This window comes from Bos taurus, chromosome 18 (assembly GCF_002263795.3).
Source record: "Bos taurus isolate L1 Dominette 01449 registration number 42190680 breed Hereford chromosome 18, ARS-UCD2.0, whole genome shotgun sequence".
NCBI classification, from domain to species: domain Eukaryota; kingdom Metazoa; phylum Chordata; class Mammalia; order Artiodactyla; family Bovidae; genus Bos; species Bos taurus.
In genome coordinates, this window is record NC_037345.1 from 60,833,797 (window position 1) to 60,860,846 (window position 27,050).

The window sequence follows — 27,050 nt, forward strand, 5'->3', positions numbered from 1 at the left end:
AAAAGACCCTGATGTTGGGAATGATTGAAGGGAGGAGGAGAAGGGGACGACAGAGGATGAGATGGTTGGATGGCATCACCAACTCAATGGACATGAGTTTGAGTATAATCTGGGAGTTGGTGATGGACAGGGAGGCCTGGCATGCTGCAGTCCATGGGGTCACAAAGTGTCAGACATGACTGAGTGACTGAATTGGACTGAACTATAGACCCCACAGGAGACTGACCCAGACTTGCCTGTGAAAGTTCAGGAGTCTCTTGTGGAGGCGTGGGTCGACAGTGGCCCGTTTCAGGATCACGGGCACTGAATACCACAGTTCGTGCACAAGACCTTTTGAAGGAGGTTGCCATTATCTTCATTACCCAGGCCATAGTCTCAGGCCAAACAACAGGGAGGGAACACAGGCCCACCCATAAACAGAAAATTGGATTAAAGATTTACTGAGCATGGCCCCCCTCGGAACAAGGCCCAGTTTCCCCCATAGTCAGTTTCTTCCATCAGGAAGCTTCCATAAGCTTCTTATCCTTATCCATCAGAGTGCAGACAGAATGAAAACCACAATCACAGAAACTAATCAAATTGATCACATGGACCACAACCTTGTCTAACTCAATGAAACTATGAGCCATGCCACGTAGGGCCAACCAAGATGGATGGGTCATGGTGGAGAGTCCTGACAAAAAGTGGTCCACTGGACAAGGAATGGCAAACTACTTCAGTACTTTTGCCTTGAGATCCCCATGAAGAGTATGAAAAGGCAAAAAGATATGACCTCATCCATCACTTCATAATTTTCATATGAAAGTGAGGCCAGATCAGGGAATAAGTTCTCATCTCACAGAGTCCCTTCATCACCTTCTCTTCACTCCCTCTTCTCTCTCCTTGCCCCAATTTCCCTCTGCATTTCTTTCCTCCTGCAATACAATCTAGGCCTCACCATTGATAAACGAGACATGACTTTAAAGGCTCATTTTGTATTCCAAGTAGTTTAACAAAATGTTTCCTCTACAAATCAAATACTGTGGTCTCCCTTTGATAATTTCTGGTAAATGAAAGGTTCCTCATCTTGGGTCATGTAAAATATTATGTGTAGGTGAGATTCTTTCATTATATGGCTCATCAAATGTAACTGAGCACTTACTGTGTTCCAGACCCTATTTTAGCTACTGGGAAGCAAAAGCGGGGGTCAAGTGTTATGGTCTGAAGTTCTCCCCACTTTTGAATTCATAGGTTGAAGTCTTAACCCCTACAACCTCGGATTGTGACTGTATGTGGTGGTAGCGACTTAACGAGGGAATGAAGGGACTTCCCTGGTGGTCCAGTGGTTAAGTATCCACCTTCCAATACAGAGGATGTGAGTTCGATCTTTTGTTCAGACTAAGTCCAAATGGCAACTACTGAGCCCAAGCACAGCAACTAAGACCTGATGTAGCCAATAAATAAAGGTGAGACTTAAATGAAGAAAGGTTTTCCCTGGTGGCTCAGCAGATAAATAACCTGCCTGCAATGAGAGAGACCTGGCTTCGATTCCTGGGTTGGGAAGATCCCTTGGAGAAGAGAATAGCAACCCACTTCAGTATTCTTCCCTAGAGAATCCCATGGACAGAGGAGCTTGGCAGGGTACAGTCTATGGAGTTGCAAAGAGTCGGAAATGACTGAGCGACTAACACTTCACACTTCAAAAGAAGAAAATTATCTTGAAACGAGGTAATTAAAGTTAAATGAGGTCATAAGAGTGAGCCCTAAAGAAATAAAACTAATGTTCTTATACCAAGAGGATATTAGAATGCAGAGAACATACACAGAGACCAAGGGGTGAGAGATTTAGCAAATAATATTACAAGACAGCCAGATACATTGAATTTAGGTAAAGAATGAACACATATATTTTAATACATATATTATATACACATATCTTATGCATATTAATTATACTTATTTTTATATGTATACATACACAGGTGCAGGCATATATAATTTTACTATGCTTTACAGATACTGCATTTTTTTGCAAATTGAAGGTTCATGGCAACCCTGAGTTGTCAGATAATGGTTAGAATTTCTTAGCAATAAAGTATTTTAAAATTAAGGTATGTACTTTTTTGGGGGGGCGGGGGCATACTGCATGGCTTGTAGGATCTTAGTTCCCCAACCAGGGATCAAACCTGTATCCCTTGCTTTGGAAGGCAGATTCTTAACCACTGGACCGCCAGGGAAGACTTTTGTCTGTTCAGTCTCAATTACTACCTTTTAATCCCAACCAACTATTTATCAACTAACCATTACTTCCCACCCACTTCTTCCACCACTGGAAATGCAGGTTTTTTTTTTTTTTTTTTAAGAACTTTTCCTCATCAACTCTATTGCATACCTCTAAGAGTCTCCTACAGAAAAGAAAAGAAAAAAGACCATTTATACCATGTTACACTACACCTTAATAAAGCTAGGGGAAAAGATACAAATGATCATTTCTCTTTCGCATTACGAAGTGATCCACTTTATTATTATTCTCATTTCATCAAAGTCCATTTTTATAGTAAATAGCTAGCCTAGCTTTCTCATATTGTGGTTGACACAATGTATACACTCCTTTCCTTTTATTTCTGACACATTTGCATCCTCATATTTAAAATGCAATTCTTTAAAAAAATTTTTTTTCACTTATTTCTTTTTGGCTGTGGCAGGTCTTCTTTGCTGTGCAGGCTTTTCTCTAGTTGTGGTGAGCAGGGGTTACTCTTTAGTGGCAGTGTCTAGGCTTCTCATTGCGGTGCCTTTCCTTGTGGTTCCCAGGCTCTAGAGCACAGGCTCAGTAGTTGGTGCACCAGCTTAGTTGCTCCACGGCATGTGGGATCTTCCTGGATCAGGGATTGGACCCATGTCTCCTGAATTGGCAGGTGGACTCTTTACCACTGAGCCCCCAAGGGAAGCCCCAAGGTATTGTCTTTCGTTATTGTGGACTCATTGTTGTTTACTCACTAAGTCATGTTTGACTCTTCTGTGACCCCATGGCCTGTAGCCCACCAGGCTCCTCTGTCCATATGATTTCCCAGGCAAGAATACTGGAGTGAGTTGCCATTCCCTCCTCCATAAAGTGCAACCCATGACACAATACACTGATTGAGTTTCTTTCCTATGTGAATTTCTTTCCTCTTGCTGGAAACAGGCACAAGGAGGAGATTTTTATGTGCTAATTGATATTTTATTTCTTCCTCCAGTTCCTGCTTATATTCTTGTACATTGTTTTGTGAACTTTTATCTTGTTGTATGCTTATGAAACATGGACTTTTCTGTATGTATATTTTTAATTTATACAACTTTAAAGTCATTTTATCTTCTGTCAATGAATACACAGCTATAAGTGCATGCTGTGTTCATACTGTATCAAGGCTCACAGTGTCCCATGAACCAACAGACTCTCAAGTGTGTGGAGGGATTCCACACAGCAGCTGTTTCCTGTGGTTAAGATGACTCAGGACCGGGGATGTTTTTGTAAAGAGTTTGGGAGGTGGAGGCTGGTGGTTATTGCTCATTGTTTTCCTCCAGGCTGTGTCAGATCCCGTATCCAAAGTATATAACAGATCCTAGTAGGGAAATGAGACAGTGAGAAGGGAAATTAGGTGCTCTACTCACTTACAAATGCCCAGTTGTTCTTTAGTCACTAAGTCATAAAAGGCCTCCTATTATGGCATCTGACGCAGTTTGGGGATGAAGTAAAAGGAAGTGGTTCAGTCACCCAAGAGGCCTCTTTAGCCCAGAAGGCAAATTACCAATGGCATTCCAGACTCCACATTGGGCCCATGTTGCAGGGGTTAACTGCATCATCAAGTAAACATTCACAAAGATGCTCACCAGTGGGAGGACAGGCAGAGCAGGGGCCTGTGGGCAGAGTCAGTTCATCCCTGAGCACAGCCCAGACGTCTGAAAGGGAGACCCTACCCCATGTAGGCAAGAACACTAGTCCTCAGCCCATGTGTTAAGTCCCTACTGAGACTGGATTTTTTTTTTTTTTTTAAACTTTACGTAATTGAATTAGTTTTGCCAAATATCAGAATGAATCCGCCACCGGTATACATGTGTTCCCCATCCTGAACCCTCCTCCCTCCTCCCTCCCCATACCATCCCTCTGGGTCGTCCCAGTGCTCTAGCCCCAAGCATCCAGTATCGTGCATCAAACCTGGACTGGCATCTCGTTTCATACATGATATTTTACATGTTTCAATGCCATTCTCCCAAATCTTCCCACCCTCTCCCTCTCCCATAGAGTCCATAAGACTGTTCTATACATCAGTGTCTCTTTTGCTATCTCGTACACAGGGTTATTGTTACCATCTTTCTAAATTCCATATATATGCGTTAGTATACTTTATTAGTATTTTTCCTTCTGACTTACTTCACTCTGTATAATAGGCTCCAGTTTCATCCACCTCATTAGAACTGATTCAAATGAATTCTTTTTAATGGCTGAGTAATACTCCACTGTGTATATGTACCATAGCTTTCTTATCCATTCATCTGCTGATGGACATCTAGGTTGCTTCCATGAGACTGGATTTTTAAACACTGAGTGTGGATCAGGGACAAGTCCACTGGTTGTAGCAGCTCCCCTCAATTCCTTGTCCATTGAAGGATTTTAGACCTCAAAGCATGTGACTTTATTCACTCAGGTGGATATTTTCAGCACGTAAGATCACCTACCTTGAAGTGAAGAGGAGAGGGGCTCTGGCGCTGCCTCCAGATGATGACCGTGACCCCAGTGATGAGCAGCAGCAGCAGCACAGCCACTGTTGTGAGCACGGGGTCTCAGGAGAACAACTAACTGGGCCACTGGGCCAGGATCAGGCTCAGGATGATCAGCAGGAGAACTGCAAGGGTCAAGATGGAGGAGAACGGCCTGGACCCAGAAGACAAAGATGTCAGGACCTTGGGCCACACCCCTCCCCAGGCTCCCCACATCAGGAATGGCTATCATATTTCCAAGATTCCTCCTCAGCTGACAAAGACACAGAATTCCACCCTATCCTGTCAGTTTTAGAATGCGACCAAAGAGAAATCCCACTGCTCACAGAGCAGGAAGGTACATCCCTAGACAATCTGGCCAGATTTCCAGGTGGGGGTGGTGCTGGTAGGGAACCACAGAGTCTTTAGGATGTTTGAGGTTCCTGCTTCAGGTACAGAGTTCAGAGGATATTCTTCAACTTTAGTCTCCATCTCAACTTCCTCCTCTGTTTTCTCATTCAGGTCTAGCTGGTACCTGGATAGAGGTATTAAGGCAATAATAACAACAGTCCCTACTAATCCAATATCAGACAGTTTATTTGTCTCTTTCCTGCCTAAGGAAGGACAGGACATATAGAAGGCAGCATGAAACCAGAAGAGGATTACCTTTCTATCCACCCCCAGGGGTCCAAGACCCCCAGCCAAGGTATAGGGGACTCTTACCTGAGAACAAGCACAGAAAAAGTCCCAAGGATGTAAGCAAGCATGATCCCAGGTAACATGAGTTCCACAATATGACCAAGGTCCAAGAGTAACACCTTGATGGCTAGAATGAGGACAGGAGCAAGGTAGAGAAGGGGGTGAGAAACCACTAGAAAAATCCAAGTTAAGTAAATTGGTTGGAGAAAGAGTGGGTTTTGTTTACTCACTTGCAAGACTTCCAGAAGACATGATGGCCATGATGGGGGTGCTTGTGTGGGCATGGATCTGGGCAAGGCCCCGGAAAAGGAGCCCGTCCTTAGCCATTGCACAGGTGAACCAAGACATGAAAAATATGCTAAACAGAAGGCTGGAAAAGAAAATAGAAACACGTGTGGAGACGTGGAGAAGAGGGATAGACTAGGGCATCTCCTCTCTTGTCTTCATGGGGTAAGGTGTCTTCTCGCTTGTCTGTCAATCTCAAGGGCTGGAACACCTGAAAACCAGACAGTAGACAGGGAGAAAACCATGGCACTGACCTGTATAAAAAAGAACACAGGAAAAGAACAGCCATGATGTAGCTGGCAGGAGCCCACCCGATTTGGAGAAAGGCCTGCGGTAAAGGATTGTAATGATGAATCTGGTAGTAGGGCACCATGAGGCTGAGTGCTGCTGAGACTCCAAAATATGTCAAAAAGCCGACAGAGATGGAGATCATCATGCTCAAGGGGATGGAATGCTGAGGATTTCGGGCTTCTCTCCCTGCATGGTGAGTAGAAGTCTTGGGTGAGGAAAACACACTGGTATGAAAGGAAAAAAAAAAAAAAATCCCCTTTCCTCTTGCATCTTCCAAAGCAGGCTAACCATCTACCAACCCCTGTGCCGAAGGGCAGTGGAAATTGTGCCCAAGCCCCAGATGGGACACATAATGACCATGTTACCTGTAGCAACCACGGCTTCAAGAGCAAAACATGGGTAGAAACATAAAGCTGCTCCTCAGAGAATCCCATTAAAGCCCAAGGGCACAAACCCTCCACCACTGAGAGGGCCCAAGCTATGGTGAGAGAAGGAATGAGAAAGAACATGGATGGGATGTGCTCAGCTGTCTCTACTGGATTCCTCCCTTCATACCACAAGTCCTGGGCTCCAGCACCCCCATCATCTGATCATGTGGCTTCACCAGCCCAGATCTCTCTAGTCCCTACAGTATTCCCAGCTCAGCACTGCCCCCTCCCCCACTTCACAAGCATTACTCTGGCCAAGGGTCATAGCGTCCTAACCTATAGATGTCACTGGATCCGGATGTGTTCAGTCTATAGTTCTGTTCTGTGAGCTGCCAGTTGTGCAGGTCTCCCTTAATAAAGCCAGAGATGATCGTGAAGATTGGAACAAAAAATTTGATGCCTGTGAACACTTTGATAATCAGGGGTGACATATGAGGTCCCAGAAGTGTTACTCCTATGGGGAAAAAAAGGAATATGAAACACTAAAAAAAAAAAAAAAAACTATATATAGAGAAAGTAGACAATGGTTGCTAGAGGTGGATAATTGGCAGACTGCAGTGAGGTGGTGGACGGATAGTGACTGCTCAGTGGGTACAGGAAGCAGTCTTTCCTTTGAGGAGATGAACATGTTTGGAAGTAGATGGAGGCGATGGTTGCACAACATGGTGAATGTACTAAGAGCCACTGAATTGTACACTTTCAGATGGTTGATTTTTTATCTCACAATACATGTCTATGAAATCATCAGGTTGTATACCTTAAACTTATACAGTGCTGGATGTCATATAGATCTGAATAAAGCTGGGAGAGAATAATAAAATTTTTAATTTTATGCTATGAGAATTTCCTTTAAATTGAAAAAAAAATTACTTTTGGTCTCAATGCAGAGGAAGAAACTTGTTGGTCTAAGTAAAAGATTCTGAGCAGGGGTGATTTTGTTCCCACAAGCAGTTGGCTCTGTCTGGAGACTTTCTGATTGTCACAGCTTTTTGAGGGGATGGGTGTCACTGGTATCTAGTGAGTAAAGGCCAGGGATGCTACTGAACACCTGAAAATGGTTTCTTAAAAACCGTATAATGCACAGGACAGCCCCCCCACACCAAGAATGATCCAGCCCAAATTGTTAATGGTGCCAAGGATAAAAAAAACAGTTATGTTCTCCCCTCCTGGCACCTTTGTTTCTAGTCCTAACCCCCCTTATTCTGCCACCCAAGCCTTTCCCTCCCCAGCTCCTGCTCCACATCCCACTCTTCTCATACTGTCTCTGTCCCCTTCTCACCAATCATCACCAGCAACAGGGCCAGAGGGACAAAGTCTGGGAACATGGCCAGGAAAGAGGGCATATACGGAGAGAAAGTCTCCTTTAATGCCTGAGAGATGTGGTTTCTAATTAGACTGTCAAAGGTGATGCTCCACACTTTGGACAAACTGGCAGTGGCTGCAGAGGCAGAAGGAATACTCAGTAACAAGCATAAATTGATTCTTGACTATGTGTCATGGGATGCATTAAAAAAAAGAAAGACAAAATACCTAATCTCAAAGAGCTTCTCTTGGAGTGGGAAGAGCAGACCCAGATAACTCACAAAATAGGTCACTATTTGATATAATTAGGAGATCAATGTTATGCAAGAAAAGAACACAGGAAAGTGGGACCAGGGAGGCTGGGAGATGAGGGTGGAAATTTTATATCTAGTGGTAAAGGAAAATCCCATGAAGACAACAGCTGAGCAGAGGCTTCAATATGGTGAAGGGATGAGCCTGTGGGACATGCAACCCACTCCCTACAGTTTCCTGTCCTTTGAATTCTTGGTATATCATTTAAGGAAAACAGGATAGAGCTGAGTAGAATGAAGTGGAATTTTCCTGCCACTATTATCCACCTCACCCACGAGGTAGATAACAAAGTGCTTGTGAATGAGAGAAGACCCCAATCCTCCTCTCTCCTAGTTTCCTGATCTTAAGTCCCAGGCCTTCCTCCCCATGCCCCTCCGCCCCATCACCTCACCAATGAGTAAGGTCAGGATGAGGTTCCAGCCAGTGATGAATGCACGCAGTTGTCCCATGGTGACAAGCTGTAGAGATACACAGAACCGGAGCGTGGTACCCTGGCCCATAACTCAGTGTAGCAGAGAGCACACATCACACAAGGCAGGGTGGCCACCAAGAAGGAGATGGCAATCGCTGGTCCAGTTATGTATTTGGCCACTATACCAGCCACGATGTATATGCCAGCTCCCAGGGTGTTGGCCACACCCAAGATCACCATCTGCAGGGTGTTCAAATGAGCCACGGGACTCTCAGTCTCCTCTCTGGGCTCCAGCCGCCGCCTGCGGACCAGCTTCTGACCAAGTTGGTGAACATACTGACGCAGCATCCTAGATGGAGTTGAGGAGGCTACGATCTGCTGAGAATGCAAGACACAAGGTCATTAAGCATGTCCATCCTAAACAACAGGTTCTACTGTGTAGCCCAGGAAACTCTTTTCGATATCCTGTGATAAAGCATAATGGAAAAGAATATGAAAAAGAATGTATATATATGTATCACTGAATCACTTTGCTGTACAGTATAAATTAATACAACACTGTAAACAGCTTTACTTCAATTAAAAAAAAAAAAAAAGGTTCCATCTGCCCTTGACCCTGGGAATCCAATTCCATGGAATAATGGACTGATGTGGAGCAGGTGGTAAAAGGACACACTGGGTAAGTTCTCTGTCTCTGAGCTTTTGTTTCTTAAACATAAATACATCTTTTAATATGATTCAAAATTACTGGAAGGGTTGCTTGAAGAGAAGTGAGATAAAGTGGATTATCTCTGCCCAAATGTGCCTCTTTGGCAGGTAGACTGTTTTGAGTTGAAGGCCGTTAAGACCCAGCAGACTCAGGAGAAGTTCCTTGTCTCTCCCTTCAGTTCATTTCAGTTCAGTTCAGTTGCTCAGTTGTGTCCGATTCTTTGTGAGCCCAGGGACTGCAGCACACTGGGCTTCCCTGTCCACCACCAACTCCCGGAGCTTACTCAAACTCATGTCCATTGAGTCAGTGATGCCATCTAACCATCTCATCCTCTGTCGTCCCCTTCTCCTCCTGCCTTAAATCTTTCCCAGCATCAGGGTCTTTTCCAATGAGTCAGTTCTTCGCATCAGGTGGCCAAAGTATTGGAGTTTCAGCTTCAGCATCTGTCCTTCCAATGAATATTTAGGACTGATTTCATTTAGGATGGACTGGTTTGATCTCCTTGCAGTCCAAGGGACTCTCAATAGTCTTCTTCAACACCACAGTTCAAAAGCATCAGTTCTTCAGCACTCAGCTTTCTTTATAGTCCAACTCTCACAACCATACATGACTACTGGAAAAACCATAGCTTTGACTAGACGGACCTTTGTTGGCAAAGTAATGTCTCTGCTTTTTAATACACTGCCTAGGTTTGTCACAGTTTTTCTTCCAAGGAGCAAGCATCATTTAATTTCATGGCTGCATCCACCATCTGCAGTGATTTTGGAGCCCCCCAAAATAAAGTCTGTCACTGTTTCCACTGTTTCCCCATCTATTTGCCATGAAGTGATAGGATCAGGTGCCATGAATGTTTGAGTTTTAAGGCAGATTTTTCATTCTCCTCTTTCACCTTCATCAAGAGGCTCTTTAGTTCCTCTTTGCTTTCTGCCATAAAGGTGGTGTCATCTGCATATCTGAGGTTATTAATACTTGTCCCGCAATCTTGATTCCAGCTTGTGCTTCATCCAGCCCAGCATTTTGCATGATGTACTCTGCATATAAGCTAAATAAGCAGGGTGACAATATACAGCCTTGATGTACTCCTTTCCTGATTTGTCTCTCCCTTAAGTCTCAAAATAATTAGATTAGTGGACCTATGGCAAGAAAATAGGTATTACCAGAGAGAACTTATAACCTCAGAAAGACTTCCCTTCCTGGAGTGGCAAACATTTTTTCACCAAGCACTTGCTCTTCCCATCACCCTATGGATGTCCTCCCTTTTGAAGCCCCAGATCCTTACCTCATTCTGTTAAACTAATGGTACATATGAACCTCCACTGACTGACTCTCTTGAGCCTCAAGTTTTTATGGGGCTCTCAAAACACAACAAATTAAATTTATTAATTTGTCTCATGTCAGCTTAATTATTAAACCAGCCAAAAAACCTAGAAAGAAAGGTTTCCTGCTTCTTGAGAAGCCAAAGATTCAAATGCAGTATTGACACACAGTAGGTAATTAACTGGTATAAGTTGAGTGCATAAGAGGGGCTTCCCAGGTGGTTCAGTGGTAAGGATTCCGCCTGCCAATGCAGGAGACGCAGGAGACATAGGTTCACCCTGCATTGGGAAGATGCCCTGAAGAAGAAATAGCAACATACTCCAGTATTCTTTTCCTGGAAAGTTCCATGGACAGAGGAGCCTGGTGGGCTACCGTCCATGAGGTCACAAAGAGTCAGACATGACTGAGTGACTGAGCAGGCATGAATGAATGAGCGGGTGAGAATATATTTTTTTTAATTGAAATCAACCAGCTCTGCTGGTTCAAATCCAGCTCTGGAACATATAAATTTTTCTGAGTTTTCACAAACTACCTAACATCTTTGCCCTCCTGTCCTGTATAACACAGGGAAAATTGCTATCATCATTATTCCCTTCCCTCTTTGATATGTGTGAAATGACTCTTTTAGGAGCTTGGTAATCAAAGAGCTCAGACTCCATACATTTCTTCAGCAAGGATCCTGAAACCTAATAGCTTTCTGCTTCATTGCTTGCAGAGTGACATGAAATAGGAACTCTGCTTTGGGACAGAAGAATATGGAATTTGTAGGAGGAACAGACTCTAGCCCAGCTCAGTCAAAGCATCAAACCAGAGAGGTCTCACAACTGCCTGGAGGGAGGGCAACTAACCTTCATTCTGAATCAGAAATGACAGGACTCTGTTTCCTGCTCCTTTGAGGCCTGAAATGTTGCCTCACTATACTGTTCTGCGGGGCTAGGATGACCCAGTGACCACAAGTTACCTTCAGGGGGCTCTCTCTTCCCATGCTCTTAAGCTCAAGCTCAGCATTTGGGTTAAGAGCAAGGATTACAACGTGTTCCCCATCCTGAAACCCCCTCCCACCTCCCTCCCTGTACCATCCCTCTGGGTCATCCGTATACACCCATGGCGGATTCATGTTGATGTATGGCAAAACCAATATAGTACTGTAAAGTAATTAGCCTCCAATTAAAATAAATAAATTTATATTTTTAAAAAAGAGCAAGGATTACGAACCCAGGAGAATATTATTAGAATGTTGGCTTTCTCACCACTCCTATGGCCTTGAAGAACTCATTTACTTCTCCAGATCTCCGTTTTCCTCTTTTTTATGTTCTGCAGATGAATCCTTGTGCATGTTAAATGGTGCATCTGCTATGGACAAAGTATGATAATTTCCCCAAAAGCTAAAAGTGGATTGATTTAATATATGATCCATTCACCCTATGGGTGTATACCCAAAATAACAGAACAGAGATTCTCAAAGAAATATTTGTACACACATATTCAAAAGAGAATTATCACAATAGCTGAAAGTTGGAAGCAACCCAAATGTCCTTCCACAAAGAATGGATAAACACAGTGTGGTCTGTATATACAGTGAAATATTATGCAGCCTTAAAAAGACAGGAAATTCTGATGTGTACTACAAGGTGGAGGAAACCTGAGGATATTATGTTAAGTAACCTAAACCAGTAACAAGAAGACAAATACTGCATGATTTCACGTCTATGAACCTCCGAGAGTTATCCAATTATAGAGACAGAAAGCAGAAAGGTGATCTTCCAGGGGCTGGGATGAAGGGGGAAGTGGAGAGTTATTGTAAAGTGGGGACAAAGTTTTAGTTTTACAAGATGAAAAATGGTCTAGAGATTGGCTGCACAACGATGTAAACATACTTAGCATTAGTGAACTGTGTACTCAAAAAGTTTTTTAATTGGAGGATAATTGCTTTACAATGTTGTGTTGGTTTCTGCCACACAACAAAAGGAATCAGCTGTAACTATATATGTGTTCCTTTCCCTCTTGACCTTCCCTCCCATCCCCCCATCCCACCCCTCTAGATCATCACAGAGCATCAGACTGGGCTCCCCATGATATACAGCAGCTTTCCATTAGCTATCTATTTCACACATGACAGTGTATACATGTCAGTGTTGCTTTCTCAACTTTCCACCTCCCCTCCTTCCCCCACTGCATACTTAAAATCATTAAGATGGTTAATTTATGCCATGTGTATTTTACAACCATTAAAGAAATTGCTGCCAATGATAAACAACAGAGCCAGCGTCACAGAGTTCCTAGATGTAGCAAACCCAAAACTGACTTAATATAAGTTACCACACAGTTGTCCTCCACACTTACCAAAATCCATAGTTTTTCATGTTGATACGGTTGCCCCAATATCTGCAGTGGAGGAACCCATAGATTTGGAGGGCCAACAGTATACAGGAGCCTGAGATCAGATTCACATAATGGAAACCCTAGATAAAAGTAATCTTTTTTTAAAAGTAATTTAACCTTTTTATTTTGCAGTATAGCCGATTAATAATGTTGTGATAGTTTCAGGTAGGCAGCAAAGGGATTCAGCCACACATATAGATGTATTAATTCTCTCCCAAACTCCCCTCCCATCCAGGCTGCCACATAACACTGAGCAGAGTTCCCTGTGCTATACAGTGGATCCTTGTTGGTTATTCATTTTAACCACACATAGCAGTGTGTGCATGTCCATCCCAAACTCACTAGCTATACCCCTTCCCCCTATCCTAAAGGTATTCTTTCATATTGTTTGAACATCAGTCTAAGAAGAGTTTCCCAACCTCCAGACTTGATCCAAATCCCGACCCCTACCCATTCACTCACAAACACAAGAATTCTCAGCTCTTCCTCCTTTCAACTAAAAACTGGTCTCTCTTCCCTCAGGCTGGAGCCGGGCTAACCCCCTGCACTCTGGGGTTGCAGAGGTCTCTTTGGGAGGATGTGAACTTAGCGCCCAGTCTCCTACAGAAGAGGGTGACCGGAGACTTACTGGATCCTTGGAGCAGAGCCTGGAGAACTGGGTCAGTCAGGGAGGCTGAGGTTAAGCCATGCAGGGCTGGAGCTGAGGCATCTCCAAGAACTGAAGCGGGGAGTCCTGAGCACAGAAGACAGTCCTCACCCTTGGGTTGTTGGGGTGGAGATGGGGCTGGGCCAGAGGGGAGTTTCTGCAATGTTGTTATCAGCTCTTGACTCTTCTGTTGTTACCCTCAGGGTGGGGGGTGATTCTGAATTTTTTTTATTGTGTAATATATAGTACATAAAATTTACCATTTTAACCATCTTTAAGTGTGCAGTTCAGTCGTGTTAAGTATTTCACATTTTGTGCAACCAAACTCCAGGACTTTTTTCATCTGGCAAAACTGAAACTCTACCCATTCAACAAAATTTCCCCTTTCTTCTTTCCCAGTTCCTGGAAATCACTACTCTACTTTCTCTCTCTATAAATATGACTGCTCCAGGTACTTCATTTAAATGGGATCAAATAGCTTTTGTCGTTTTTTGTCACAATTCTTTTACTTAGTACAATGTCCACAAGGTCAGGGGCATTGTAGCTTATATTTCCTTCTTTAAAAGAAAATTTTAAAAATTTTGGCTGTGCTGGGTCTTTGTTGCAGTGGGCAGGCTTCATTTAGTTGCAACTCTCAGACTTCCTCTATGGCATGTAGGATCTTAGTTTCCTGACCAGGGGATGAACCCACATTCTCTGCCTTGCAAGGCAGATTCTTAACCACTGAACCACCAGGGAAGTCTCTTCCCTTCTTTTTAAATGCTGAATAATACTTTATTATTGGTACATACCATATTTGGTTTACTTATTCTTTGGTCAATGGACACTAGGGTTGCTTTCATGATTTAAGTATTGTGAATAATGTGTTATGAACATGGTTGTTCAAATATCTCTCCCCAAGTGTGCTTTCAATTCTCTGGGTACATCTTCAGAGGTAGAATTGCTGGATCATAATGTTCTAAGATTTTACCTGCTTGTGATGGAGAAGATGTTCACATGTTGAGGAATGGGGAAGTGATTTTGACTTATCCATGGTTCACCCTGAATTGTGTGTGAACTAAACAGCCCGTCTAACCCTCACAGCTCATTTGCTTTAACCACCGAGGTAAAGAACATCTGTTTTGAAGATAAGGATGAGTAACTCCCTTCTCATGACATCCATGCTAACATTTCCTCCAAGATAAGTTTCCCTTCCCAGACATCAGAGTCCTGCTGTCTTGCTGTCTATGTACTAAGTCTGTCTCTTTTGAAACCTTGAAGGAGTACACCCTGTCGTGTGTGATGTATATTCTCTGGATGAGGCATAAGACTGTTCTGGAAACCATGCTTCAGTGGGACACTTCTGAGAATTCCCTGGCAGTACTCTGTGCTTCCACTGCAGGGGGCATGGGTTCAGTCCCCGGTTTGAGAACTAAGGACCCTCCACCTTCCCCTCCTTCTTCATGCCATGCAGCAGGGCCAAAAAAGAAAGAAAGAAAACCAGAGCAGTTCTTCAGAGTTATTTAAGTGGTTGCCTCCCAGGCTATAGTGCTCAGCTTGGCTCAAATAAAACACTTTTATTCCTGTTAGATTGTTTATTGATTCTTTCCATGGGCACTTGAACTCATTTGATCATAAAGGATCATGAGACATGTGGGCTGTAAGACTTGGGACCCGACTTACAACCCTGCTCCCTCCCAGTCCTCTTGCTGGATACCCACTGTCTATACATGACCTGAGACACTCCAGTGTGGAGGGACACACAAGTCCAGCTGGACCCCAACCAGAAGAAGGGGAGCTTAAAGACTCTGATGTTAATTCAAGCAACACAAATATGGAACCAGCCTCTCACGTGCCCCCAGCCTTGCACAAAAGGATGGAAGAGGGTAAAGAGGGTGTGACTTGATCTGCTTCTTCAGGGAGCTATGTTTGCTGGGAGAGCTGAGCACAGAGACAGAGAAGGAAAATGATGTAAGAGATCAGGAGCTCTGCTCCTCCTGGAAGGAAAGCCCAAGAGTGAGAGGGGAATGTTGCAGTTTTGGAGGATGACAGTGAAGTGGTGACTAGATTCTGACCCAAGTCAAGTGACCCACATGCTAAAACACTGGGCACCAACCAGTAAAGTGAAGTGCAAGTCTCTCAGTTGTGTCCTACTCTTTGCGACCCCATGGACTATGCAGTCCATGGAATTCTCCAGGCCAGAATACTGGAGTGGGTAGCCTTTTTCTTCTCAAGGGGATCTTCCCAACCCAGAGACTGAATCCAGGTCTCCTGCATTGCAGGCGCATTCTTAACCAGCTGAATCACAAGGGAAACCCAAGAATGCTGGAGTGGGTAGCCTATCCCTTGTCCAGAGGATCTGCCTGATCCAGGAATTGAACCGGGGTCTCCTGCATTACAAGTGATTCTTTACCAACTGAGCTACCAGGGAGCAAAAGGAGACATAAATGCTTGACTGACTCTCACATTAACTTTTTTTTTTTTTAACATTGAAGTATAGTTGATTTACAATATTGTAAATTAAAAAAAAAACAGCCACACAAGATGAAATGAAGTGGCTTAACCTATTCCAGAAAGTTTTAGTTCATTGAGTGAAGACGCACTTGAATCCCCAAAGTTGGTTAAAAAAAGCAGTGTCTCAGTCCTGTCTGACTCTTTGTGAGTCCATGGACTGTAGCCCACAGGCTCCTCTTGTCCATGGGATTCTTCAGGCAAGAACACTGGAGTGGGTAGCCATTTCCTTCTCCAGGGAATCTTCCCAAACCCTGTGTTTGCACCAGGGTCTCCTGCATTGCAGGCGGAGTCTTTACCATCTGAGCCACGTCTGTGTTTCTTGTTGGCTGGGAAGGGTCTTCATGCTGCGGGGGCTTTCTCCATTTGCAGTGATGGGGGGTGGTGTGGGTGCTGCTCTCTAGCCGCCTTGCTCAGGCTTCTCTTGTTGGGGAGCACGGACCCTAGGGTCACAGGCTTCAGCTGTGGCACAGGGGCTGTAGAGCACAGGCTCAGTAGTCAGGAGGATTACTTTAAAAGAAGACATTGGCCCATTTATTTGATTGGGTCATTTATTTTTCTGGAATTGAGCTGTAGGAGTTGCTTGTATATTTTTGAGATTAGTTATTTGTCAGTTGCTTCATTTGCTATTATTTTCTCCCATTCTGAAGGCTGTCTTTTCACCTGGCTTATAGTTTCCTTTGTTGTGCAAAAGCTTTTAAGTTTAATTAGGTCCCATTTGTTTATTTTTGCTTTTATTTCCAATATTCTGGGAGGTGGGTCATAGAGGATCCTGCTGTGATGTATGTCAGAGAGTGTTTTGCCTATGTTCTCCTCTAGGAGCTTTATAGTTTCTGGTCTTACGTTTAGATCTTTAATCCATTTTGAGTTTATTTTTGTGTATGGTGTTAGAAAGTGTTCTAGTTTCATTCTTTTACAAGTGGTTGACCAGTTTTCCCAGCACCACTTGTTAAAGAGATTATCTTTAATCTCTTGTATATTCTTGCCTCCTTTGTCAAAGATAAGGTGTCCGTAGGTGCATGGATTTATCTCTGGGCTTTCTATTGTGTTCCATTGATCTATATTTCTGTCTTTGTGCCAGTACCATACTGTCTTGATAACTGTGGCTTTGTAGTATAGTCTGAAGTCAAGCAGGTTGATTCCTCCAGTTCCGTTCTTCTTTCTCAAGATGGCTTTGGCTATTCGAGGTTTTTTGTATTTCCATACAAATTGTGAAATTATTTGTTCTAGCTCTGTGAAGAATACCATTGGTAGCTTGATAGGGATTGCATTGAATCTATAAATTGCTTTGGGTAGTATACTCATTTTCACCATATTGATTCTTCCAATCCATGAACATGGTATATTTCTCCATCTATTAGTGTCTTCTTTGATTTCTTTCATCAGTGTTTTATAGTTTTCTATATATAGGTCTTTTGTTTCTTTAGGTAGATATATTCCTAAGTATTTTATTCTTTTCATTGCAATGGTGAATGGAATTGTTTCCTTAATTTCTCTTTCTATTTTCTCATTATTAGTGTATAGGAATGCAAGGGATTTCTGTGTGTTGATTTTATATCCTGCAACTTTACTATATTCATTGATTAGTAAATCAATTAATTTAGTAAATCAATGAATGGGCCAAAGAACTAAATAGACATTTCTCCAAAGAAGACATACAGATGGCTAACAAACACATGAAAAGATGCTCAACATCACTCATTATCAGAGAAATGCAAATCAAAACCACTATGAGGTACCATTTCACGCCAGTCAGAACGGTTGTGATCCAAAAGTCTACAAGCAATAAATGCTAGAGGGGGTGTGGAGAAAAGGGAACCCTCTTACACTGTTGGTGGGAATGCAAACTAGTACAGCCACTATGGAGAACAGTGTGGAGATTCCTTAAAAAACTGGAAATAGAACTGCCTTATGATCCAGCAATCCCACTGCTGGGCATACACACCAAGGAAACCAGAATTGAAAGAGACACGTGTACCCCAATGTTAATCGCAGCACTGTTTATAATAACCAGGACATGGAAGAAACGTAGATGTCCATCAGCAGATGAATGGATATGAAAGCTATGGTATACACAATGGAGTATTACTCAGCCATTAAAAAGAATACATTTGAATCAGTTCTAATGAGGTGGACGAAACTGGAGCCTATTATACAGAGTGAAGTAAGCCAGAAAGACACCAATACAGTATACTAACTCATATATATGGAATTTAGAAAGATGGTAACATAACCCTGTATATGAGACAGCAAAAGAGACACTGATGTATAGAACAGTCTTTTGGACTCTGTGGGAGAGGGAGAGGGTGGGATGATCTGGGATAATGGCATTGAAATATGTATAATATCATATATGAAACGAGTCACCAGTCCAGGTTCGATGCACAATACTGGATGCTTGGGGCTGGTGCACTGGGATGACCCAGAGGGATGGTATGGGAAGGGAGGAGGGAGAAGTGTTCAGGATGGGGAACACATGTATACCTGTGGCAGATTCATTTCAATATATGGCAAAACCAATACAATATTGTAAAGTTAAAAAATAAAATAAAATTTAAAAAAAGAAAAAAAAAGATTACTCTACCAAAATATGATTATTCTTAATAGAAGCAATTTGTGTGCATTAGTTGCTCAGTCACATCTGACTCTTTGTGACCCTATGGACTTTAGCCTGCCAGGCTCCTCTGTCCATGGGATTCTCTAGGCAAGAATATTGGAGTGGGTTGACAGTTCCTTCTCTAGGGGATCGTCCCAACCCAGGGATTGAGATGTCTCTTTCTTCAGTGGCAGGAGGAAAGAAACTACAAGTGTCCCTCTTTTCCCCTTCTCTATACAAAATTAAAAGGAGGTTCCTCTTAAAATTCTGTGTTGCCATGATGACACCTGGTTCTACCTGAACTTGTATCAAACTTTGAGCTAACCAATGCGTTTTTCTTATGGAAATGTTTGTCTTAAGCCATGTTGAAGAACTATGTATTTACCCCAGACTCTGTCTTTCTCCAAGTCAATTAGGGGCTCAACAAACCAGTATGTTTTGCTCATACCTTGTTCTCCTAATCTATGTTAATGAAACTATATATTTACTTGGAAACCTGCCTTTCTTCAAGATTCATGTCAATCATTTTATGGCCCAGGACAGCTCGCCTTGTGCCAATGTTATCTCAAAATGCATGTTGTGGGTGAGGGCCTGGTACTAGTCTTTGAGTTTTGAGAATTCCCTTTCTCTAATTAGCAGCCTGCTAGTAGCTATATAACATCTGGCTAAAGACGTGCAGGGGGGCACTGTTTCTGCCCGCTTCTGAAGTCTATGTCAGAAGCTTTTTCTATCTCTTTTATGCTTTAATAAAACTTTATTACACACACATAAAAAAAAATAATAAAAGAAGACATTGGAGATGCAACGGATGCAGAAAAATCTTTCTCGGAGCCTCCCTTATCAGACTCAAAGCAGAAAGTTCTGGTAAGTATGGCTGCCAGAAAGTCCCTCTCTGGGGACAGGCTGTGCCCAAGAGAAGGACGGTGAGTAGAACTAGGGCAATAATTGTGGACACAGTGGGGGAAGGAGAGGGTGGGACGCATTGAGAGAGTAGCATGGAGACATACACGTGATCATGTGTAAAGCAGATGGCCAGTGGAAATTTGCCGTATGACGCAGGGAGCTCAGACCTGATGCTCTGTGATTCCTAGAGGGGTGGGATGGGGTGGGAGGTGGGAGGGAGGTTTAAGAGGGAGAGGACACATGCCTACCCAGGGCTGATTCATGCAGATGTATGGCAGAAACCTACACAAAGTTGTAAGGCAATTATCCTCCAATTAAAAACAGAGACATTTACATTTTTTAAAAATTTCACTCTCTTGGAGTTTTCTATCCTGACGAAACTGGAAAGACCACTCATACCTGCAGAGACAAACAAAATTACAAAGCATCTCATCTCTGGTTTCTTAATTTATTTGTTTTTCCCAAAGAAACCCATTTGTTCTTCCCATAAAAGACTTTTCTCCCTACACCCCTCTACTAAGTTAGGTACAGAAGCCTGTAGCTTTAATCATTTAGCAAGTTATACTTTTGTTGTCTCCTGTATATAATCCTTCCTCCTAATAATTTGCCTTTTCTGTGTCTTTTTTGCAGGCTCCAGTCAAAAAACCTGAGGATAAAGGGGGGGACGTTTTTCTGTTCCAAGAGCAGCCAAGTTTAACTGTTTCCACAATATGATGTTGCTACTGCATAAAATGTGTGGCCAGGTAAAGGAAGTAGTGGACAGCGTTCACGCATTTAACGTTGCCATAGAGACGACTATGTGTCAGGAACTAAAATAGGCATCAGAGACTTAGAAGGAAAGAGCACTCCCACTTTAACAACAGGGGGTACTGGAGACAGTTTATCTGGAATCCATTTCACACACCTTTTTAAAAAAAATTTTAATTGGAGGATAATTGCTTTACAATGACTTATTCGTTTCCGCCATACATTGCCATGAATCAGCCATAGGTACACGTATGTCCCTTCCCTCTTGGGCCTCCTCTCCCACCTCCCACCCCATCCACCCCTCTAGGTTGTCACAGAGCACTGGGTCTGAGCTCCCTGAGTTATAGACCAACTTCCCATTAGCAATCTGTTTTACACCTGGTAATGGATATGTTTCAATGCTCCTCTCTCAATTCGTCCCACCCTCTCCTTCCCCCACTGTGCCCACAAGTCTGTTCTCTATGTCTGCATCTCTATTGCTGCCCTACAGATAGGTTCCTCAGTACCACCATCTTTCTAGATTCTATATATATGTGTTAATGTAGGATATTTGTTCTGCTCTTTCTAACTTACTGCACTCTGTATTAAAGGCTCTATGTCCATCCACCTCATTAGAACTGAGTCAAATGCATTCCTTTTTATGGCTATTGGTCATACTATTTAATTGGTATAAATACTGGATCATTTTTATGCCCTGGGGAATTATCAACATCCTGGTTTTGGCTGATTGTGTTTTTACTCAAACTGTGAATCTATCCCTTATGTTCACGATGAGCTGTAGTTGATCTAGAGGCTTGAGGACACTCTGATTCAGCTTTTCATCAGGACTGTGTTCCGGGCGGTGTTCTGTGTTGTCTGTTGCAGCACACTGGCTAACACGGGGTATCTGGTTGTCCCCCAGCGGTAAGGGAAGAACAACGATCAGGTGATGTCAGCCTCTTCCATCAAAGTTTAACCCGACAGTTTCAGTCTCCATTGTTTCCCAGCCTGTATTTCAGTAGACTTGCAGGACAGTGAACTTGCAGGATTTTCCTAATTCTGTTCATCCTCTTCTATCTATTTTTTTAAAAACTCATTTAACAACTTTGCTGCTTAATTTCTTTACCTCCATCCCTCTTTCTCTCTACTGCAGCTGCTCCTTCCCACAAATAGTTGGGTACTTCATAATAATCAATGTCCTCCATGTCCATAATCTGTTTCAAGCATTATTTTCTTCGGTAACATCTTTTTATTTTTACTTCTCTAGTTTTGCTTCCTATCTTTTAGTTCCACCCAGCCATAACCATGGTCTTCCCTGTGGCTCAGCTGGTAAAGAATCTGCCTGCAATACAAGAGACCTGGGTTCGATCCCTGGGATAAGAAGATCCCCTGGAGAAGGGAAAGGCTACCCACTCCAGTATTCTGGCCTGGAGAATTCCATGGACTGTATAGCCCATGGGGTTGCAAAGAGTCGGACATGCTTGAACAATTTTCACACAACCGTAACCATTCATCAACCAATCATTACTTCCCACCCTCTTTCCTCACCTCTGGCAATGCAGGGTTTTTATTTTCCAATTAAAGAACTTTTCCTCATCAACTCTACTATCTAACTCTAATAGTCCGTGACAGAAAAGTAAAGTGCTTATTACACAGTGTGATATATGTCTCAGTAAAGCTGGGGGAGAAGATGAAAATGACCATTTCTCTTTCTCAGTAAAATAATTCCATTTATCTATTATTATTCTCTTTTTCTTAAAATCTCTTTCATCTGATATTAATATGGCTATGCATCTTTCTTATGTTACTGTTTGCACAGTGTATCTCTTCTTTCCTTCTGCTTCCAATGCATCTGCTTTCTCATGTTTAAAATGCAACTCTTTTTTTAAACTCGCATTTATGTTTTGTTTTGTTTTTTTTCTTATTTTTTGGCCACACTGCACAGTTTGCAGGATCTGAGTTCTCCAACCAGGGATTGAACCCTGGCCGTGGCCGTGAGAGCACTGGGTCCTAAATCCTGGACCTCCAGGGAATTCCCTAAAGTGCAACTCTTTTAAAAAAAAAAAAAAAAATTTTTTTTTAATGTGGACCATTTTTAAAGTCTTTATTGCTTCTGCTTTATGTTTTGATTTTTGGTTGTGAGGCATGTGGGATCTTAGCCCCACGACCAGGGATCGAACTGGCACCCCCTGCATTAGAAGGCAAGTCTTAACCACTGGAGTGCCAGGGAAACCCCCTGAAGTACAGCTCTTGCACATATGGTTACCTGTGTTTCCTTCTCCTGTGACAATTTGTGTGTTTTCACTGACAACAGGCATAAAAGGACACTGCTTATGTGTAAGTTAATATTTTATTTCTTCCTTTGGTTTCTGGTTACATTTCTGTACATTTTTCATGAAAATTCTCTTTTCTGGGTGTGTATTACCCAACTCGATGAACAAGAATTTGAGTGAACTCCGGGAGTTGGTGATGACAGGGAGGCCTGGCGTGCTACGATTCATGGGGTCGCAAAGAGTCAGACACAACTGAGCGACTGAACTTAACTGATTATGCTTTTAAGTGCTTCCTTCAGCATTTGCAGCATTAAAGTCACTTTGTCCACTAGCAATAAATACACAGCTATAAATGCATTCTGCCTTCACAGTCCATAGAGGCTCACAGTGCCTCTCGAAGCAGATCCTCCAGTGCATGGAGGGATTCCACACAGCATCTCTCACCTGTGGTTAAGATGATTCATCACTAGGGATGTTTTTGTCCAGCATTTGGGAGGTGGAGGCCAGTGTGTTGCTCAGTGTTCTCCTCCAACTTGTGTCGGATCCCATATCCAAAGTATATGGCAAATCCTAGTAGGGAAATGAGACAGTGAGAAGTAAAAGCAGGCACTCTCCTCACTTATAAATGCCCAATAGACCTCCTATCATGGTATCTGACACAGTTTAGGGGGGAGGTGGTAGGAAGATTGGGTTCGTTTATCCAAGAGGCCTCTTTACTCCAGAAAGTCACTTACCAATCCCCATCCAGATGCCAAATAGGACCCAGGTCCAAGTAGTCATGTGCACCATCAGGTAAATGTTCACAAAGATGCTCACCAGTGGGAGGAAAGGCAGAGCAGGGACCTGTGGGCAGAGTCAGTTCATCCCTGAACACATCCTAGGCATCTGAAAGGGAGACCCTATCCCATGTGGGTGGGACAAGTTCAGTGCCATTCAGGCTGTGTGTTCAGTGGCTACTTAGTGCATGTAAAGCACTGAGTGTGGATCAGGGAAGGGTCCATAGGTTTCAGCAACTCCCCTTCTTCCCTGGTCCAGCAAAGGAAGCTTAGACCTAAAGCACGCAGACCTCCTTCACTCAAGGTGGACACTTTGGGCACATGAGGTCACCTACCCTGAAGTGAAGAGCAGTGGGGTCCTGGGGCTGCCTCCAGATGATGGCCGTGACCCCAGTGATGAGCAGCAGCAGCAGCACAGCCACTGTGGTGAGCACGGGGTCTCCAGAGAACACCTGGCTGGGCCACCGGTACAAGATCAGGCTCAGGATTATCAGCAGGACAACTACAAGGGTCAAGGTGGAGGAGAACAGAACAGGTTCGACTCCAGAAGCCAAAGATGTCAAGACCTTGGGTCACACTCCTCCCCAAAACTTCTCACATCATGAAGGCTCATCATACCTTCAGCATTCCTCAACTGATGAAATACACATTCCCACCTTATCTTGTCAATTTCAGAATACCGCCAGAGACAGATCCCAATGCTCACCAAGCACTATGGCACATCCATAGACAATCTGGCCAGATGTCCGGGTGGGGATGGTGCTGGCAGGGAACCACAGACTCTTGAGATTCCTTGAGATGTTGGCTTTAGGTACAGGGTCCAAAGACCTTTCTTTGACTACAAGCTCCATCTCACTTTCTTCCTCTGTTTTTTGGTTCTTGCTTAAATTCTGGTCTGAGTGATACCTGAATTAGAAGTATGATGCAACATGAACAGCAGTCCCTACTCACCCAACATCACACAGTCGAATCCATCTTTTTTTCCCACAAAAGCAGAGCAGGACATTTAGAAGGCAGCATGAAGGCAGAGAGGATTAGCCCCCATCAATCCCCACAAGTCAAAGACCCCCAGTCAGGGTGGAGTGGAGTCTCACCTGAGCACAAGGACAGAAAAATCGACCACCAAGTTAGCAAGCAGGGACCGAAGTGACATGAGATCCATCAGATCACTGAAATGGAAGAGTAACGCCAAGACCCCTAGAAGGAGGGCATAAACAAGGTGGGGGGATGGAGTGAGAAACAGCTGGAAATATGCAAGCCAAGGAAGATAATCCAAAGGCAGTGGGTTTTGTTTATCTACCTGCAAGGATTCCAGAAATCATGATAACCTTGATGTGAGTGCGTGTACGGGCGTTGATCTCGGCAAGAAATCGGAAAAGGAGCCCGTCCTCTGCCATTGTGTAGATCAACCAAGACATGGCAAACATGGTGTTCAGGAGGCTGGAAAAGAAAACAGAGAGGAGTGAGAATGTGCAGAAGCAGGAGAGACCAGGGCATCTGCTCCCTCGTCTACACGGGGTAAGGTGTCTTTCTCTCTTGTCTCTCAATCCCAAGGGCTGGGATACCTGAGCATCTGACAGTCAACGAGGAGAAAGCCATGCCACTGACCTGGATGAAAGAGCACAGAGGATGCCAACAGCCACGACATATCTGGCAGGGCCCCAACCAACATGGAGAAAAGCCTGTAGAAAGGGGCTGTCAGGGTGAATTTGGTAGTAGGGCACCATGAGGGTGAGCGCTGCTGAGACACCAAAATATGCCACAAAGCAGATCAAGACTGAGACCACGATGCTGATGGGGATGGACCGCTGAGGATTTTGGGCTTTTTCCCCTGCAGGATTAGAGGAAATACTGGGTCAGGAAACACACCAGAGTGAAAGCACAAAATCCGCTTTCCTGTTGAACCTCCAAAAGAAACCCCTATGCCCAAGGGCAGCCCAATCCGTGCCCACACCCTGGATGGGACACAGGGTGACCATGTTACCTGTAGTGACAATGGAATCAAAACCAATAAACATGTAGAAACATAAAGCTGCTCCTCGGAGAATCCCATCAAGGCCAAAAGGCACAAACCCTCCAGAACCCAGAGGGCCCAAGCTATGGTGAGAGAAGAAACAAGAAAGAACGTGGGTGAGGTGTGTTCAGCCATGTATACTGGACTCCTCCCTTAATATGACAAGTCCTGGGCTCCAGGACCCCCTCCACCTGGATCTCTTTAGGTTAGTTTCTCAGTTGTGTCCAACTTCAAACTCAGATTGTAGCCCACCAGGCTCCTCTGTCTGTGGAATATTCCAGGCAAGAATACTGGAGTAGTTAGCCATTCTATTCTCCAGAGGATCAGGAAGACCCAGGGACTGAACCCTGGTCTCCTGCACTGCAGGTGGATTCTTTATCATCTGAGCCACCAAAGAAGCCCAAGATCTCTTCAACCCCCAGATTCCCAGATGGGTACCCTTTCTCACGCCACACCTTACTAAGGTCAAGGACATCCTCCTAACCTATAAATGTCATTGGATTCAGATGTGTTCAATGGGTAGTCCTGTTCCGTGAGCTTCCAGTTGTGCAGGTCTCCCTTAATGAAGCCAGAGACGATGATGAAGCTGAGGACCGAAATGTTGATGCCCATGAACACTTTGTTAACCTGGGGTAACACATGAACTCCCAGAACCAGTAGTCCTGTGGGGTAAAATTGGAAAATGAAACTTTCCAAATAACTAAATCCAGGACTCCCTTGGTAGTCCAGTGGTTAATACTCCAAGTTTCCATGGCAGGGGGCACAGGTTTGATCTCTGGTTGGGGAAGTTCTGCATGCTCATGATGAGGCCAAATAAATAACTAAATCCATAGAGATAGAAAGTAAACACATTTTTGCCTAGGACTGGTGGTTATGGGTGGTGGACAGACAGTGACTGCTCAGTGGGTATGGGGCTTCCTTTTGTTGTGAAGAACATGTTTGGAACTGGAAGGAGGTGATGGTTACACAACATTGAGAATGTACTGAGTGCCACCAAATTGTACACTTTCAGGTGGTTAATTTCTTATTGTGGCCATCACCTCACAATATACATGTCTATCAAATCATCTTAAACTTATACAGTGTTATATGTCAATTATATCTCAGTAAACTGGAAAAGTTTCCTCTCAGTTAAAAATAATCTTTGTGGGGTGGGAGGGAGGCTCAAAAGGAAGGAGATATATGTGTACATATGGCTGATTCACAATGATGTCCAGCAGAAACTAACACAACATTGTAAAATAGTTATATTCCAATAAAATAATAAAGTAAAAAAATAATAAAAAATAATTTTATAAAATCTTTGGTACTTCCCTAATGTTGCAGAGGTTGAGAAACTGCCTTGCATTGCAGAGGATATAAGTTTGATCTCTGGTCCAGGGACTAAGATCCCATGTTCATGCCGCAACTGCTGAGCCTAAGCACAGCAATGAAGAGCCTGAAGGTCACACAAGAAGACCCAGTGCGGCCAGGAAGAAAAAAAACAACTTTGATTCTCAACTGGGGTAATTTTATCCCACAAGGGACTTTTGGCACTGTCTGGAAACATTGTGATTGATACAGTTTGGAGAGCTGGGTATCATTGGTATATAGTACATAAAGTTCAGCGTTGCTACTCAATATTCAACAATGATCTTTTTTGGGGGGAGGGGTGACCCGCTTGCCAGGTGGGATCTTAGTTCCCCAATCAAGGATTGAACCTGCACCTTTATTAGTGAAAGCACAGAGTCCTAACCACTGGACCACCAGGGAATTCCCCAAAAAATGATTTAA

General features: G+C 43.4%; 1 protein-coding gene and 1 pseudogene across 15 annotated transcripts in view; both read right to left on the reverse strand.

Annotated features, from left to right (window-relative positions):
• Window positions 1-1,862: 1,862 nt before the first annotated feature.
• LOC132342740 (cationic amino acid transporter 3-like) lies at window positions 1,863-8,793 on the reverse strand (annotated as a pseudogene).
• Window positions 8,743-27,050, reverse strand: part of MGC139164 (uncharacterized LOC509649) — a 34,909-nt gene continuing 16,601 nt past the window's right edge. For 8 of the 15 annotated variants that reach the window (XM_059876592.1, XM_059876590.1, XM_059876594.1 and 5 more), the window contains 9 exons: window positions 25,762-25,939; window positions 25,248-25,360; window positions 24,872-25,094; window positions 24,564-24,703; window positions 24,358-24,460; window positions 23,970-24,169; window positions 23,599-23,765; window positions 23,222-23,330; window positions 22,546-23,057 (listed from right to left, as the gene is read on the reverse strand). In XM_059876592.1, coding sequence (XP_059732575.1) covers window positions 22,954-23,057; window positions 23,222-23,330; window positions 23,599-23,765; window positions 23,970-24,169; window positions 24,358-24,460; window positions 24,564-24,703; window positions 24,872-25,094; window positions 25,248-25,360; window positions 25,762-25,939 — 1,337 coding nt within the window. In that variant the 3' untranslated portion in view covers window positions 22,546-22,953. 15 annotated transcript variants of the gene reach the window in all.